Source organism: Trachurus japonicus, chromosome 23 (genome assembly GCF_045865225.1).
Source record: "Trachurus japonicus isolate A0001 chromosome 23, Traja_1.0".
Taxonomy (NCBI): domain Eukaryota; kingdom Metazoa; phylum Chordata; class Actinopteri; order Carangiformes; family Carangidae; genus Trachurus; species Trachurus japonicus.
This window is the reverse complement of record NC_140929.1, coordinates 19,108,964-19,126,336: the sequence shown is the minus strand read 5'-3', so window position 1 is coordinate 19,126,336 and position 17,373 is coordinate 19,108,964. Positions and strand designations below refer to the sequence as shown.

Sequence of the window (17,373 nt, the reverse complement as noted above, 5' to 3'; positions counted from 1 at the left end):
GTTTTTTTCCTCCAGAGGAGATTTGAAGCTTTTTGAGCTTTTTGAGCTTTTCTGCCGCTGCTCTCGGCAGCTTCACAATGACACGTCCTCCTGTGTGAGTGTGTGTGTGAATGTGTGTGTGTGTGTGTGTCTGTGCACACACAGTGGTGATGGATCGGCCGATGCAGTGATGAAGGAGTGAGGGGCTTAAAAAAGTGGGGATGCTGTTTCCCCCCGTGGGACGTCGTGTTTGTTTCTTTCCCTCAGCGAGCTCGTTTGCACGTTGGGTCCGGGGGGGGAGGAGGGGTGACCGCTGCGAGCGTGCACGCGTGTTGTGTCTTCTGGCTTTTTTGGCATCTGCTGCGGCCCTCCCTCCCCCTTTCCTCCCCCCTGAGTGGTGAAGCTGCCTCCCTTACCTCTCTCCACCTTCACACGGTGAGTGTCGTCAAGTTGTCTTGTAGCAGACGCAGGTTGTGTGTGTTTTTGCTGCAGTGCTCTCTCTCTCTCTCTCTCTCTCTCTCTCTCTCTCTCTCTCTCTCTGTCTCATGTGTTGCTGTGTGTGTCCTACTCACACTTCTCTTTACGCTGCTTCATCTTCTTTCCCTGCATTTGACCTTCACACACAACACACACACTCTGAGTTGTTCGCATTCTCTTGATTGTAAATGTGATTTTTTTTTTTGCTGTTCTAGTTGTAAGACACAGAAATGGGTCATGCCTCTGTGAGTGTGTGAGTGTGTGCATATGAGTGTGTGCGCTCTCGCTCTGCCACCGTGTCACACAGGCACCAGCAGCAGGTCGGCAGGTGTGAAATCTCCACTGCTTGCTTGCATGCAACCCCCCTCCCCCTTGTACGCCCCGGGGCATGATGGGAGCATCCGAATGGAACGAACAGGGAAGTGACTGACACTAGATCCTCCTGGCAACAACCCCCCCCCCCCACTGCCTATACTTCCCCATGCAGTCTTTCATTCTCTTGTCATGATGCGATGTGAGTTCCTACAGGCTGAGGTGTGCTTTGTTGTTTGTTTGTTTTTGTAGATGAGAATATTGAAGTTTAATTTAGTTAAAAGATAAAATGGTTTAATTGATCCAATCAAAAAGAGTTCACGTTTCATAATGAGGAGAAACCTACTGTTTAAGGCTAATCTGACACAACAATAACCCGTCTATTTACATTTAAGACATAAGATGATGAAACAACTGATTTAGAAATTAAAAGCCAAACAAATGGGTTTTATATTTTCTGCTCTTGTATAAAGTTTGAGTTACAAAACATGATTTGACCTGGTACAACAGACAAAGTCAAGTTGTCCTGATTTTAAGTCACTAATGTGGATCAAGCTCCAAAAACACAGGGGCCTACACTTCCCACAATGCACGTTGATATACGCACTTGTTAGAACTTCCACTCACAGATATGTTGATACTGCATTGGCCATTTCAGCCCAGTGCTGCAGTAGTCAACACCACCACCACAGAGCGCTGCATGAGGCTGGTCTGGCAACAAATGGGAATAATTGAAAGATCTGTGGTTTTTCTAGATGAAAAAGCTCCAGAATGTTTATATTATATATTCACTGATTATTGATGATGATGGTTTAGACTGCGCTGCTCTCTGTAGAGAGTGTGGATCAATATTTACCCTCCTGTCATCCTCCTGGGTCAAACTGACATAGTCTGTTCTGACTGGTCCTTCTCTCCTCCTTTCCTTCTCCTTCCTCTACTTTCCCCACTCCTTTACTTTCTTCAAACACAGACCCTTTACTTTCTTGTTCATCCATTTCTCCATCCTTCTTTTCTTCCGTTCTCCCTTCCTTTCCACCACCCTTTTCACTTCTTTCCTCCCTTCTTTCCCTGGGTCCTTCCTTCTTCCTTCCCTGAACCAATCTGCTCTCCTTTTCCATTCTTCTTTCCTTCCTGTCTCCCTTTTTTCCATCATTTTTCTTATCCTTCTTTCCTTCTTCCTGCCTCCCTTCCCTCCCTCCTTCCTTTCTTGACCCAACATGTTCCCCTCCTCCATCTTTCTTTCTCTTCCTTCCTTCCTTCCTTCCTTCCTTCCTTCCTTCCTTCCTTCCTTCCTTCCTTCCTTCATCCCTTCTTTCCCTCCATCCTTAACTTCATCTTCCTTCCCTTGACCCAATCTGTTCCCCGCCCCCTCCTCCATCTTTCTTTCTCCATCCTTCCTTCTTCTTCCTTCCCTTGACCCAGTAGGACAAGAGGAGGGTTAAGTTCATGTGAACTGCTATACGACTGACATGGGGAAAATAATTAATTGTCATAAGGAACTCATATAAATGTATTTATATTAAATTAATCTATTTATATTACATATACTCTTTAGTATTACTGCCCCATTTGTTTAAAGGCCGGTCTTGCACAGTCCAATGTGGTGGCAGTGCTGATAGAGCAGTGTCTACTCTAGATTATATATGTCTATGAGACCGTCCTATACAAAGTTTCATTATTAACCTGCACTCGGTCACAGTTACTGGCTAATTTACCTTAATGACACTGTCAGCGTAATGTCAAAGTGTTGCATTCAGACAACAAAGGAAATTTCCACCTTAAGTCATTTGCCCAAACTGTGAGTGCAGTCCCTGTGGAACAGTAAGTACAGCAGATGTACATGTAGCAGACATACTGAGTGAGAGTTTGCCTGTGTTTTTTGTGCAGCTCAGCCTCTGACTGAACTCACAGCTCATCAGAGACTCCACTTGTTTCATTTTTCCCTCTCATCTCTGAACTTTTATGCTGAAGTAGAAATACACAAACACACGAGCCCATGTCTTAAGTGTCTTAACTTTAAAAAGTCCCTTTAGAGCCACAGAAAGCTCTACACCGTTGTTTAGATCCTTCTGTTAATCCACAAATCCAGCAACTGATTTAGATGTACCTTTCAAAAAATGTGAAGTAACTACAGTACAGCAGGCAGCAGCTTTAGTCGCAGCCTAATTAATGCTCACAACCTGCAGCTACAACTTCAAAATGAGACGAACGCGTATAAGATATGAAACGCTGATTAAATATGTATCTAACACGATGACATGACGGTTGTAGCCTACCTACTGATGTATGCACACATTCATTTTCATGAGCTGCTTGCTCCGAATGCTGAGGGTCCTGATTCAAAACTAGAGGCTTGTTTAAATTATTGATGGGATATACTGTACATGAAAGGAGAATCAGGCTACTGAAACTGACATAATGGGATCAGCTGGATCATTTTACTACAGAAGACACACACCTCCCTCAAGATCTTGTTGAAGCACAAAGACACAGTGACAGAATGATTCACATCACAGATCAATACTCAACTCAAAGAAATGATTAAATCAGCAAAAGGAATTTAAAGTTGACATCTCTGTTTGTTAATGTTGATCCCTGACTGAAAAAGTCAAGTTGTGTTAATTATTCAGTAACTGCAGGGGTGAACAGTGCATTAACTTCCACTATTTTACTTGAGGTTTTTTTTGTGTGTGTGGTGAATTTCTGACTTTTTCTCCACCACAAAGACAAATATTGTAATTTCTACTCCACCGCATTTACTAAAAAATATATATATTTAAAAAAATTATAAGATAAAATGTCCTTTATTTTGAAATATGATTGATGGACCATAGACCTTCTCCATTTAAGCAATATTACCCGAGAGGGTGTGCTTTAACGTCATTTGAGCACGATGGTGATGCGGTCCGCAAGCATCACCGAAGTTCCGTTTAAGCACACCCTCGAGGGTAATATTGCGATTATACAACAATTACCAACAAAATAGAGCGTATAATTAAATAAATATTCATGTTGATGGACGTTTTGCTCTCAAAATTTAAAGTTTTTTGCGAGTGTGCTTCCCGTTTCCATGGAAATAAATGGGGTCTGACTAATAACTGAAACACAATCAGTCACGTCAGTAGACTCCTATGTGTAATGGAACCTAGTTCACCTCTACAGCAAATAGTCCGAACCTTAGTAACGACCTAGCAACAGAAATGATTTTCTAGTCCCAGATGAGTGAACTCTGAGCTGACGTTCATGTTTTAACGCGGTCTCTGACTTTCCCAAACTAAATCAACACTGCACAAACTCGCCCAAGTTATAACAAAGATGCCGTTTTTTTCCTTTCACAGATGTAGCTTCTACAACCGCAAACTCGCATGTAAATGAAGTTATAGCGCCATGTCGCCGACACAGCTGATAGAGAAAGACAAACGATTACAGCAGATTATTTAAAAGCCCAAAAGGCGCAAGCGAGAGAGAGGGAGAGAGAGAAACATACAGGTAATCACCTCCGTTTTATCCAATGAAATATTCAGCTCCAGGCCATATTTTAAAAAACATATTCACCGCGATCACAACTCGTGTCTCTCCGACTTTGTAACGTTACACACATGGGAGGGAGACAATCCTCTCTGCTGTAACGGGGAAGTTTACAATATATTAACAAAAAATAAAATAAAATAATTGTTCTATAAATGTGACTTTGGCAGCTGTCAGGAACAACCTACAGGAGGTCAATGTAGTTTGTGATTTATTTTCACGAGTAATAAATTACGAAAAGTCCATGTTGCCATGGAGATGTGTAAACAACATGACATGGCGAAGTAATATTTTCAGTGATGAGTCAGCCGTGCTGTAATGCTGATTTGAGCACGTTCTAAATGTCTTATTGACCAATCAGATTGCTTGGTCGGAACTACTTGTTGTATAATACAGGAGAAAACAATCACTGCCTGCTCCTCCACTGTCAGTTATGTCACCGGCCTAATGATGCTCCCTTAGATAAAGATGAGGCAGAAGATGCTTCACCAGAGATGTTCATGTTTGTTTCATCACATAAAAAGTTGTCTGTTCTTCTGTCTTTCTGTCTCTATTTTGGTCTAAAGTCCATTTCCATCGTTGTGTCACATTCTATTGTCTTTTCATTCTTCCTTCATAGTCAGCAGGTTGTTTCCGAGTCATCGGGTTCTCTAAACGTGGAACAATACTACAAGTTGACAAAAATACTTTTGATTACGTCAGTACTTTAAAATCTACTTCCCCAATTCTTTCTTCTCCAGTAAATATCTGACTAAACAACCTTCACTTTATGGAGTAATGTTTGACCAGGAGGATCTGTTGTTATGCACTTTGTCCATCTGAGTTACTGTAGTATAACATTCAAATGAAGTTTTTTTTTTTTTTTTAATCAATTATTGTTTTCACTTTGTGCAATTGGTGCAACTCCAGTGTGTGTTTTGTAAATGTTCCCCTTTTTGTTCCAAATGCCCCATTCCCCAGTCATTCCCATTGTATGTGGGCCAGGGGAGGGTGAGGGTGAATTGTCAGACTGCCATTATGAGGAGTTCAAAGTCAACAACTGTCAAAGTCAGAGTGACTGTGAGCTAATGTTAGCCAACATTAGCTGTGCATTCGCTTCCACTTGTAATTAAAACTTGAGGAACTCTTCATTAGCAGCTCGTGCTGTCTGTATTTCCCTGCTGCGTGCTGATCAGACGTCCTGTCCTTAATGTTGTGACGCCATACAGTAAGTTTCATTTAGTGTATCTGCCTGCACCTCTGTCTGCTCGCTGCCAAAGCTTCAGCACCATGTGACCTGAGCTCCGGTTACAGACGTACCGCGGGCCCATTAAAGTTTGATGGATACATTGTTTGACTGGCCACTGTCTGAGCACGGCAGCATGATGTAGGCTAATATGTAGTGTGTCGGTCCTCTGAGAGCCAATATTTATAGTGAGCAATTCTCTCTCCCTATAATGAGTGGTGCTGCAGTGCTGTGGGTGCTGAGGAAACAGGGCATTGCTGAGCATCTTGAACACAGGGAGGTGAAGTTAACAAGCCGGAGCCGCTGATCCCTATGGTCATTATGTGTATGCACAAAGTCTTCTAATTACCAGACTCTGCTTCATTTACATACAGCACATTCCCAACATTTGAAAGTATGGTGTCCTGTAAGGGCTGCAGCCCCAGTTTGGACTAAAGCCTGCAGCAAAGTGAAATGTTTATCACCGATCTGAGTGAAGGAGAGGACACAGTTTTTTTTTCACCAGCAGGAAATCCATCACATTTCTATTAGCTGCATCCACAGACTTCGGTGTTCCAAAGCATCTATGGCTGATTAAGCGTGAAGACGCCTCCCCAACCTCTATCTCCGTCCTACGGTACAACGGCTCAGCAGAAAAATGTAGCTGAGTCACCTTTACTGTCACAAACGAAAATTCCGCTCCGAGACACCCCCTCCCTCCCTCCCTCCTCCCCCCTGTGAGGAAGTCTCCCCCCTCTCCAGAGGCCTGAGAGTAAGAGATACAGACCTATTTAGATAGAACTGATTTAAAGTGTTTTGCTAAGCTTTGAATAATTTCTCACCCCCAGAGGAGGACACCATCTGGTTGACTAATAGGCCCAATTAGTTTGTGTGTTCCCAGGTATGAGTGTTTGTATGTGTGTGTGTGTGTGTGTGTGTGTGTGTGTGTGTGTGTGTGTGTGTGTGTGTGTGTGTGTGTGTTGTTCAAGGGCTTTGAAGGTTAATATTTGTTGAGGAGGTAAAACTTCCTGATCCGTCAGTTTCTCTTTTGGTCACATTGTTCAAACTCTCAGACTGAGTGAGTCCTCCACACTGTGAATGTCTCCAGACATAAGATGCACTTTGCATTAGTCCACAACTCTGCAGACTTCGAAATATAACCCACACTTCAGACTGTTGTGATGTTAAACATGGGGACGCCTTGGTTACCATTGGACAATCCAAGCGTTAAAAAGAAAAAATACGAAGAAGTTTTATCCTATAGAGGCTATGGACTGTTTCGTTTTCAAATAGAGAAATATGAGGGAATTAAAAAGGCACAATGCAATGTCCCAAACTTTTTCTTTCTTTTTTTTTTTTGCCAAAAATGGTGTTGGTGAATTCTAGTGGCTCCTCCCACTCGAGTCTTCAGCCTGTAGCCGTGCAGCACAGAATGGTGTCATCCCATTAAAGATCTGCATGATCTGACCAATAGCTGTGTAATGTGAGTTGCTGACACTGAGTTTACATCTTAACTGCCCAGTCACACCAGTGCACCCAAACAACTGAGTGACCATAATTCGTCAGTAGCGATCGATAGATGGCCGATCGATACCAGCGACTCAGTCAATACTTGGCCAGCTGTGGATATGTCTGGCTCTCAGAGCTCACTGTTAGCTTTTTTCAACACTGTGGCAGGTCAGAGAAGCAGCTACTAATATTAATACTGTTTATTATGAACTGCTGACCGAAGAGTCCCCCCACATTAAAGGAATAGTTCACCAAAAAATGAAATTCAGTCATTAGTGACTCACCCTAATGCTGATGAATACTCTGGAGTATAGTTTATTCCTCAAAATGCATCTGGAGACCCGGGAGGGCAATTTGTAGTTCACCTCAAAAACGTCCATAAAACTGCACAAAAAACATTTAATATTCCTCCATACTGCTCGTCAGCTGCAATCCAAGTGTCCTGAAGGGAGATAGTCCAGAGTTTACCCCAAACGACGTCATTTAGGAAATCTTTATAGCCTAAACAGTCCTGTATTGAATTTGCCTGGTGCGCGCTCTCGCGTTCATGCAATGCACGTGTGCATCGTGCCCAACACAAACAGGTCCATAAAACTACACAAAAACCTTGAAATATTCCTCCACACTGTTTGTCCGTGGCAGTCCAAGTGTCCTGAAGGGATATAGTCCAGAGTTTACCCAAAACAACGTCATTTAGGGTTAGGGTCCGGTCATGTCCGCGTGCATCGCGTGACCACGTGACACCAGGCAAATTCAATACAGGACTGTCTGGCTGTAAAAATGTCCTAAATGACGTTGTTTCGAGTAAAGTCTGGACTATATCCCTTCAGGACACTTGGATTGCAGTGGATGAGCAGTGTGGATGAATATGAAATGGTTTTTGTGTAGTTTTATGGACGTTTTTGTGTCGGGCCCTATTACTCTCATATGAAGTTTTCTTTGGACGAACCGGCCTCCCGGGTCTCCAGATGCACTTTTAGGAATAAAAAACTACTCCGGAGTATTCATCAGCATGAGGGTGAATTTCATTTTTTGGTGAACTATTCCTTTAAGCTGTTTTAAGAAGTCCACAGGTATGTGAGCAGTTAAGCAAGTGGAAGATGAAATTATCTCAAAAAGGCAAAAAGCTACAGATGACACATTCCCCATATATATATTTTTTTATTTCCAGTTTTTACATTTTCAAAATGACAGAAAAGGAAAAAGTCCTGCAGCAAAGGTTTGGGCCCCCTGCCTAGTTAGTACCTAGTAGCCCCCCCTTTGTTATCTGAGAGCTCAAGTCTCCTGGGTTTCCCATTCTTTTGCAGGCTGCTGCTTTGTTTCCCCTTTTCACTCCAAACTGTAGAAAACAAAAAAAATACAATGTTATTGATTAAAATATTGCAAAAGAGTGTTTCATGTTTAACTTTATGCCTTTTGGTGATCATTTCATCTTCCACTTGCTGAACTGTTCACATTAACAGAGATTTTGACCAGCCTAAACTTTTGGATGCCACTGTAACTGTGGAACATAACAACTACAGTGTTTTGGCTGCTCCCCTCTCTATTCCATATTCAGTTTAAATATCCAGAATCAAAGTGAAATGTTGTCCTCTGTGTCCTGAACTGCAGGTGTGAGTTTATCTCTACATGGGTCTGAGCCCCAGCGGCGGAGCCCCCACCGACGCAGAGTCCCGCTGCAGCCCTTGGCCTGCGGCTACCAGGCAGCGGTCCGACCTCTGGCCTTCCCCTCCTGCGGGGGGGCAGACATCATGGAGGAATCCTCCGCAGAAGCTCCAGACTCCAGCACCCAGGACGACGTGCCCCCTCTCGGTGAGCCCCCCCACCCGCCCCCACCAACATGGGTCTGAAACCATGTGTACTTCCTCTTCGCTGTGGTGTTCGGGTGGTTAAAATGATAAGAGGCTTAAACATCTGAACCCTCGTGTGTTCAGAAATCTGGCATGGCCACCGTGTATTCCTTGTTTACTTTTTAATTGGTCTTTCCCCTTCCAGTGAAGCATCTCTTGTTTTCCGCTCCACATGGAACCGGAGGCTAATATCACACGCTCTGATGTTTAACTTGTGTTTTCTGTTCCCTTGAAACTGTTAATTACCTGAGAAACTACTTGGCTTCCAATGCTTTGGAGTAATAGTGGTCATTTAGGGCTGAAATGAGTCTGCTCACCAGTGACTGTGTGACAATAAAATGATTAATCAAGAACCCCTTAAATTTTATGTTAAAGCAGGTTGTGTTGTTCTGCATCAAAGTTCAAAGTTGTGTTCATAGTTCACAGTCCTATTTATGAACTAGTGCCTCCTCCTACCAAACGTCCAAAGTCTTTATTACTGCCACTTCCCAAACCTAATGAATTTCACTTAGTGTCAAATGCATCTTTTCAGACTAGACACAATTTGCATAACAAAATGTGACATTTTTTCCCATTGTAATCTGAAAAGATGAAATGATTTCTTCATAAAAAATACTTTGACTGCTGGCAGCACCATAAATTCTCTGGTGCTGCCAGTTTTTTTTTTGCCTTTCTCCTGTTTTCAGAGAGTTGGAATTACTGCACTAATGTGTTAACAGTGAGTTAATGTTGTTAACGTCCTTTGATGTGAAATGAATGTGCTCAGTTCAACATTCAGAAAAAAAATGAGTGTATTTGTGTTATGAGGAATGGGTTGAACTGCTCTGTGTAATGGAAGAGGTGTTGCTTTTGTTTGTTAGTGACTTCTCTGTGGGGAATGGAGAAAGTCATGGCCATTAACTAACTTTTTTTAATTTGCCAAAAAACAGCTGTTTGTACTGGTGCCAAGTGACCAAAAGCATTCATTACAGGTTTAATTGCATTAAAGTAATGACTTTATTAGTCACTCTAAAATGTCAAGCTGCAAACACAAACGCATAACAGACTGTTGTTGTAAAATGTCTCTTACTATCATGTCTGTGGTGTTGCGGCTCCAGCTGTGAAGGATGTGAACATGCGGCTGGAGAGGGAGAGGTCAGAGGGCATCAGCACTCCATCCAGAGACGACGACTCCACCCTGCTGAACCCGGGCACCCACAGCAGCATCCTGGATGACAACACAAAGTCTGATTCTGGTCCCCCAGAGGTCAGTCAGTCTAGTTTAACACCCACTCTGATAAATAATAGATGAGAGGTCATAGAAGACAAGGTACGGCAAGGTAGACGCTTCCTCTTTGATAAGCTGATGTGTTTGATGTCCGTTGTCAGGGGCAGGGTAAGTCCAGTGGCCTTTACTTCAGCGATGGGAAGAGCCGCATTGACTACATCCTGGTCTACAGGAAGTCCAGCTCGCTGTCAGAGAAGAGGGAGGTGTTTGAGCGGAACATCCGTGCTGAGGGCTTACAAATGGAAAAGGAGGTAAAGAAGGTTTCACACTTGTCTCTTATTGCTTTGATGATCGGTCAGCTGAATAATCAAGTTACATCACCAGCCTATCCTCTGTTGTTGGACATTACTGTGCTTGGCTTTTTAGTTTTACGATTGGTCACCCACATCTGTAACATTTTGTCCATAAAGCATTAAATGCAACACACAGTGTTGTTAATTTACTGGAGTGGACATATTGAGGTAGGGAGTAGAGCTTTATATATGTGTATAACCGGGTCTTTGCTTGTCTTGCAGCATGTACTGTACCATTTCTACCTTTTTATGAACAGTTACATCATCAGAAAATAATGAGTGAAAGGATGTTTTTCATTTAATTCACTGTGCAGCTCAGAGGCTTCCTGCAGCTACTAGACACATATCAGGAGGAAGGTTTTGTTGAGTAGGACAACCTTAAAGGGATAGTTCAACATTTTGGAAAATTGGCCCATTTCCATAATCCCTATAGTTTTAGGAGTAGGTTTGTTACCTTTAATTGTTGGTGCAAGCTGTTTTGAGAACGGCAGAGCCAAGCCGCGAGCTGCTCAGAGCTACGCTATCACAACTTGTCAACAAGAGCATTTTGGAGTTGTTGGATTGTGTATTTGATGAGTTTAATGAGCGAAAGGCGGAAATACTACGCACTGTGCAGAGCTCACGTCTCTGCCCCGCCGATCTAAAAACAGCTTGCACCGACAATTAAAGATAACAGACCTACTCCTAAAACTATAGGGATTATGGCAGAGGGCCAGTTTGCTAAAATGTTGAACTATCCCTTTAACCAATTCATTTCAGTTTCATTGGCCCTCTTGTTTTAGTGATGATTGGTCCTTCAAGTGCTTAGAATGAATCTAAATATCAACACTATTGTGTGAAATGCAGATTTAGTTTTTCATCACTTGGAGAAATAGAGCTGCCTGCCTCGGCTGGAGACGACACTGATGAGAGCGGTGAACCAAAACAATAAAGGTGCAGACTGTAAAACAAACCACTGAGCTCCACAGAGCCTCAGAGACTCAAATGATCAGTGATCAGTCATTTGATCCATTGCTTTGTAAACATTGATTGGAGCAGCTGGAAAAGTTTCATCTGGCTACCTGTCCAGATTTCTAATGCAGGAGAGAGAGAAAATATTTAGATGTGAAAAGATGCTTGGAATGTTATATTCACTTGATAAATAATCAAACTAAAAATGTTATGAAATATTTTCCTGTCCTCCATTTGCTTCATCTTAACCCAGCACCACGTTTCTTTGCTAGTTTCAGATCAGTGCAGTTATTCATTTCATTTCTTTGTCCAGCTTAAACATTGTTCACCTGTTCAGCCATGAGTGTGTTGGTCTTTCATTGAGTTGTGGTCAGGAACGTTGTTGGTGTGTTGAGCGGAGAGTGACTGACCAACAAAAACATGGTTTGGGGTCAGTGGTGCAGTATTTCACTGTTATTATTAGACACTATATACTCCTACACTGGCAGGCGCACAATGTTCCTGTTATACACAAGCAGAAAATGTTCTTTAAATGTTTTGTTAGGTCAAGAGGAACATTATGAAGCGTACTTCAGGAAGGCCGTTGCGTCTTTGTGACATGTCACGGCCGTCTCTGCAGAGAAGCTTCTTTCTTACTACTTGTAAATGCTTCACATTCATCACCACATTTTGTCGCCACGGTTTCATAACGCGTTGGTGATTTATTCACACCTTTCATCATATATCATAAAATATTTCTAACATTGTGATTTGTGCCATTACTCCACTGAGGAGCTGTGATTCACTCTGCTTCTTCGTGGGTGTGCTAAGACTGGACTGGTCACAATGTAAAGGTGCCAACAGTAGGGAGAGACAGCACTGTGACTAGTTTATTTTATATTACACTTAAAAATCTCATATTATTGTGCAGTAACTGTTTATATACATAGACCTCCATATCTGTAATTAGGAAAACATTCTGGTTAGGCGCTGTAAAACAAAACGTGTTCAACTCTTAACCTCTCAAAACCTGATGCTGCTGTATTGTATAGGTTCCTGCACTGACAGACGGTGAATTAGCATTACTGTGATTACTCTGGCAAACCCCCAGCTGTATTCATAGCTTGCAACACGAGCAACATCAATATCAATTTGTTTGCAGATGCAGTTTAATGCTCGGGCCTGTAATGCATGTAATCTCAATTTTTAAAATGCTCAGAGCCTTTGTGCCCAGTCTCAGCAGGTCCAACAGCTGAGCGCCGTTCTGCTGTTTGTTGGTGAGCGACAGAGGCCGGCAATACTCTCCCCCTGCTGCTTCTTATTTAGCAGAAGTGTCACTCCAAAGAGTTGAAAACGTGGATGGTGTGACCTGGTGTGTGTGCGTGTGCAGCGGCGCCAAGGTCATCGTGAGGTTTGGTCTAAATTTGCAGGCAGCGATAATGGTTCTTGTCTCTCTCAGCCCACTTCTCTGTGTTTCTTGTGTTGGAGCCATTATGGTATTTTTAGGTCTCTTTCCTTTTAGCTGCTGATTCATGAAGCTTTAGACTCACTCCCACTGTCAGTACCAACAGGTGAGGACAATGGCAGATCTCTGGAAACTGAATGTCGAGTAGCTGCTGCCTACACCGTCCCTGTGTGGAAGCTGAGATTAACAGCTACATTTGTCTCCAGACTTAAATACGTCTGTGTGTTTGCCTTTTTTTTTTTCAGGCGTCCTTAACAAACAGTGACGTGATCTTCCTGAAGCTCCACGCGCCCTGGGATGTTCTCTGTCGCTACGCAGAGCTCATGAACATCCGCATGCCTTTTAGGTGAGTCAGCGGACACTCCTAAGTGTCTTATAGTGGGGAAAACGCACACCTGCCTCTATAATGCATCTCATATTCAGATTACATCAGGAATTTATGCTGTTTTCACTCTGTCCAGCTCGCATCACATTCTCCGCAAAAAATGAATAAATCTTTTAGTATGTACCTGTTTACATGGCCCAAATCTGGTACATCTACAACATGATTCTACAGATGCTACTTCCACATCTGGACCATGCAGAAATACCAGGGACTCACTCTGCCCAGATGTGGAAGTATGTGGGCCAGATCTGGGATGAGGACATTTTAAAGATTCTGATGCTTAACAAACAATACTCCGAAAAAAATAAGACCAGTATAGGAGAGCAGCAAATTAGTTCAAAACTGACTGTGGGCCACAGTATCAAATGTGAACATTTTTAACAGTCAGATTCATAAATAAGCCTTTGATTATGTTCTGGTAGCCACAGTTACAAGCTTACCCCTGCTGTACCTTTTAGTGTTTCTGTTGTTAGTGGTTTTCTCAGTATTACTATACTATACTGTAAGTAGCAGTAGTTGTGATGGGAATGTCAGGACTAGCACTACTTCCTAGACAGGGTTAGTAAAGAATGAATGAATGATTTATTCATTTTTAATGGGACAATATATCAATCAACATTTAGTATTGTTGAGGAAAATGTTTTGCCTGTGGAGAGTCGAAAAACAAGACCAAAGAAATATCATGCACAATGATTTTATTCTCTACAGAGAGGGACACACACAGAACCACACAGCAGTGTAACTCAGGGTTGTGCCCACTAACCGGTGGTTGCAGCCTCTTCTTGTACTCCATCTCATGCCTCTGCTTATCTCATTCCCAGTCATAAGATGAGCTCTCCTAGGCAATAATCAACAGATGTGTCTCAAAGGTGATGTTATGGTAACCCCATTTATTGCTTTATCTATGTCACAGGTTAGTCTCAAAAAGGTTATACAGAGGTGATCCTGTTGTCTTACTCACCTTGAGGTTTATTGCAGTCAGGGTCAGGTTACCTCTAATAGACTTTACTACAAGGCTCAAACTACAGAGACTAAGACTACTTCATCGAATCATTCACTAACGTCAATAAAAGTTCCACCACAGTATGGAAATATGTGAGTTTATAGCCACGTGGCTAATTTCCATCTCTTATACCATTGGTAGGTTGGTGTTAGAAATAAAAACTGTGAAAATAAACAATTTCAAAAGAAGACAAACAACATTACAGCAGACTGTAAAAACACAACAAAAACCAGGAGGGAGGGGGGGGGACCACATGAAATTATTCCACAAGATTGTAAAGTGGTTGTATTGCTTGATGCCCATAATAAAGTCTTGGATTGCGTTGTATTGATCATTATTATTCTCTTCAATACTGAATTACCACCTTGTGCTAAGCTAGTTATTCTCAACCTTCCATGTTCCAGGAGGAAAATCTTCTACAGACACCGACGGCACAAGTTTATGAGCAGGTGAGTGTTACTGTAGAGGCTAACGTTGAGGTCAGCTGACAAAGCTGGATTGTGCTGTGGCAGTTTAAACAGAGGCTTCACCCACAGGATGGAGAAGCGCATCAACAAATTCCGTGGCTGGCTTCCACGCAAGCCCATGAAGTTTGACAACAACACGCTGCCCGACCTGGAGGAGAACGAGAGCTTCACTGCCCCATTCAGCCGATCCAGGATACACCAGTAAGTTTCACGGAAGGGCCCTTTAAACACTCAGCCCCTGGTGATTTTCGCTCCGTCGCACATTCCTGGCTGCTACTTTTTCCATTTCCTCCTTTGTGCTTCTGCCACTTGAAATTCTGCCTGTCGCCTCTCGTCGGACAGATTTGTAATAACCGGCTCTTTTCACTGCAGTTTCATCATCCACAACAAAGAGACTTTTTTCAACAATGCCACCAGGAGCCGCATCGTCCACCACATCCTCCAGAGGGTCAAATACGAGGAGGGTAAAAATAAGATGGGTGAGTTTTTCTCTGGATGTTACACAAGATGAAAACGGAGAGAAAATGGAAGCTGCTGCCTTTTACAGATGTAATTAAAGGCCTGTTGCATTTTGCATTGACACGTGTGTTTCTCTGTCTTTGCTCTTTATGCTTCCAGGGCTTAATCGTCTTCTGAGCAATAATTCATACGAAGCAGCTTTCCCTCTTCACGAGGTAATTTGACTGATCTCCATGAAGCCGTTCATTCGCTTAATCACGTCACCTGTTTCTGAGTCCTCACATGTGTGTGTGGTGGCTGATGTGTTAAAATAGGAGCTTCCATTCAGTGATTTGACACTATGCAGGTCCACATCTATGTGTGTGTGTGTGCATATATGTTAACAGGGGAGCTACCACAGCAAAAACTCCATCAGAACACACGGAGCGGAGAACCACCGACACCTGCTGTATGAGTGCTGGGCCTGGTGGGGGGTTTGGTACAAGTATCAACCACTGGACCTCATCAGGTAACAACGTTCAGACTTCTACATTCTGGCTGTGTTTAAAGGGATATTTCAACATTTTGGCAAATCCCTATCGTCTTAGAAGTAGGTTCTTTACCTTTAATTGTCGGTGCAAGATGTTTTGAGATCGGCGGGGCAGAGACGCTAGCTGCTCAGCTAACGCAACAGAGGTTCATGGTATTTCCACGTTCCCCTCATCAAACTAAATACACAATCCAACAACTCCAAAACGCTGTTGTGGACAAGTTGTGACCTGCACATTCGCCACACTATGAGATAATAACATATAGTTATGGAACATTACGACACATGAAGCAAATACTTGGAACTATGTGCGTTTTTGAAGTCACTCTGCCCATCAGCCGTGTCTGGGATGTAGTTATGGCTACGCATTTGCCTTGAAAACAACTCCATCTCGTAACGTTCCATTATTATCTCATAGCGTGGTGAATGTGCAGGTCACAACTTGTCCACAACAGCGTTTTGGAGTTGTTGGATTGTGTATTTGACGAGTTTGATGAGGGAAAGGCGGAAATACCGCGCGCTGTGCAACGCTCATGTCCCTGCTCCGCTGATCTAAAAACAGCTTGCACCGACAATTAAAGGTAATAAACCTATTCCTAAAACTATAGGGATTATGGCAGTAGGCGAATTTGCCAAAATGTTGAAATATCCCTTTAAAGAAATATAGGATGTATTGTAAAAACACATTGTGCTGCTGTTTCAGGAGGTATTTCGGGGAGAAGATCGGCCTGTACTTCGCCTGGCTCGGCTGGTACACAGGGATGCTGTTTCCTGCAGCTCTGGTTGGCCTCCTGGTATTTCTGTACGGTCTCTTCACTCTGGACCACTGCCAGGTCAGGTACAGTAAACACACCTCCTCTTTTCTCTCAGAAAAAAGAGATTGCACTGGAAGCATTTAAAAAATATATACTGTCAGTTTCTGTGGAGGAACAAGCTGTGTTGTTTTTACATTACATACCTCTCAAATGCTCATTCAGACACTCAATTTATTTTGTGAAAAAGTCAATTTTTCTCACTGCAAAACTAATGTGGTGTTGCAGATAAGGCAGTGGGGTGTGAAATTGTCCCTTGTAACATATAGGGCATCTGTTAAATGAAATACAGGAAATTAAATGCCCCATATAGTACAAAGTTAGAGTCACCTTTTGTGCTCACATAGGGGAAAGTGGTTAGGGAGAAAGCAGGGTGTAAAACACTGATGGCGACTTATAATTGTGCCAGTAAAGTTCCATGTGACCTGTCATATTAACTTACTGGCACAGATGGCTCCAACAGGCCCGCAGTATTTAGTGAAACTTCACACTACAGAACTGCATCCTGCTCTCACACCCAGACAGTGGTACATGTGTTTGTTACAAAATGATCAATCAACAATCATAATATATGAGGCCTGCATGATATGATTTATTAGTCCACACTACTTTTACTCATTTTTAGTAGTTGCAAGCCCCACCCACTTAGACCCACCATTCAAGGTTCTGAGCTGCGATGGAAATATGTTTTCTAATGGATCAACATGATCAATAAATAAAAAGCAGATAGCAGAAGAGTTATATATGGGCATATATCCCTTAACAAAGGGATCATTTGGCTTCTTTTCTTTTAAGAACTGAAAAGGCACAAACACATGCAGTAGGCCTACTTGCATTCCTTCTGTCACCTCATAATGTTGGGGTTTTTTTGGTTAGTTACCCAATGACACTGTAACTCAAGGTT

General features: G+C 42.6%; 1 protein-coding gene across 2 annotated transcripts in view; it reads left to right on the top strand.

Moving 5' to 3' along the window:
* LOC146962859 (anoctamin-4-like) overlaps window positions 1-17,373 on the top strand; it is a 57,392-nt gene that overhangs the window by 20,416 nt on the left and 19,603 nt on the right. Inside the window, exons 1-11 of one of the 2 annotated variants that reach the window (XM_085768684.1) lie at window positions 113-414; window positions 8,621-8,821; window positions 9,957-10,105; window positions 10,228-10,377; window positions 13,060-13,160; window positions 14,607-14,651; window positions 14,739-14,870; window positions 15,042-15,148; window positions 15,288-15,343; window positions 15,515-15,636; window positions 16,361-16,495. In XM_085768684.1, the coding sequence (XP_085624810.1) occupies window positions 8,761-8,821; window positions 9,957-10,105; window positions 10,228-10,377; window positions 13,060-13,160; window positions 14,607-14,651; window positions 14,739-14,870; window positions 15,042-15,148; window positions 15,288-15,343; window positions 15,515-15,636; window positions 16,361-16,495 (1,058 nt within the window). In that variant the 5' untranslated portion in view covers window positions 113-414; window positions 8,621-8,760. Of the gene's footprint in view, window positions 1-112; window positions 415-8,620; window positions 8,822-9,956; window positions 10,106-10,227; window positions 10,378-13,059; window positions 13,161-14,606; window positions 14,652-14,738; window positions 14,871-15,041; window positions 15,149-15,287; window positions 15,344-15,514; window positions 15,637-16,360; window positions 16,496-17,373 lie in introns of those variants that run through there. The other variant, XM_085768682.1, reaches the window with a different exon arrangement.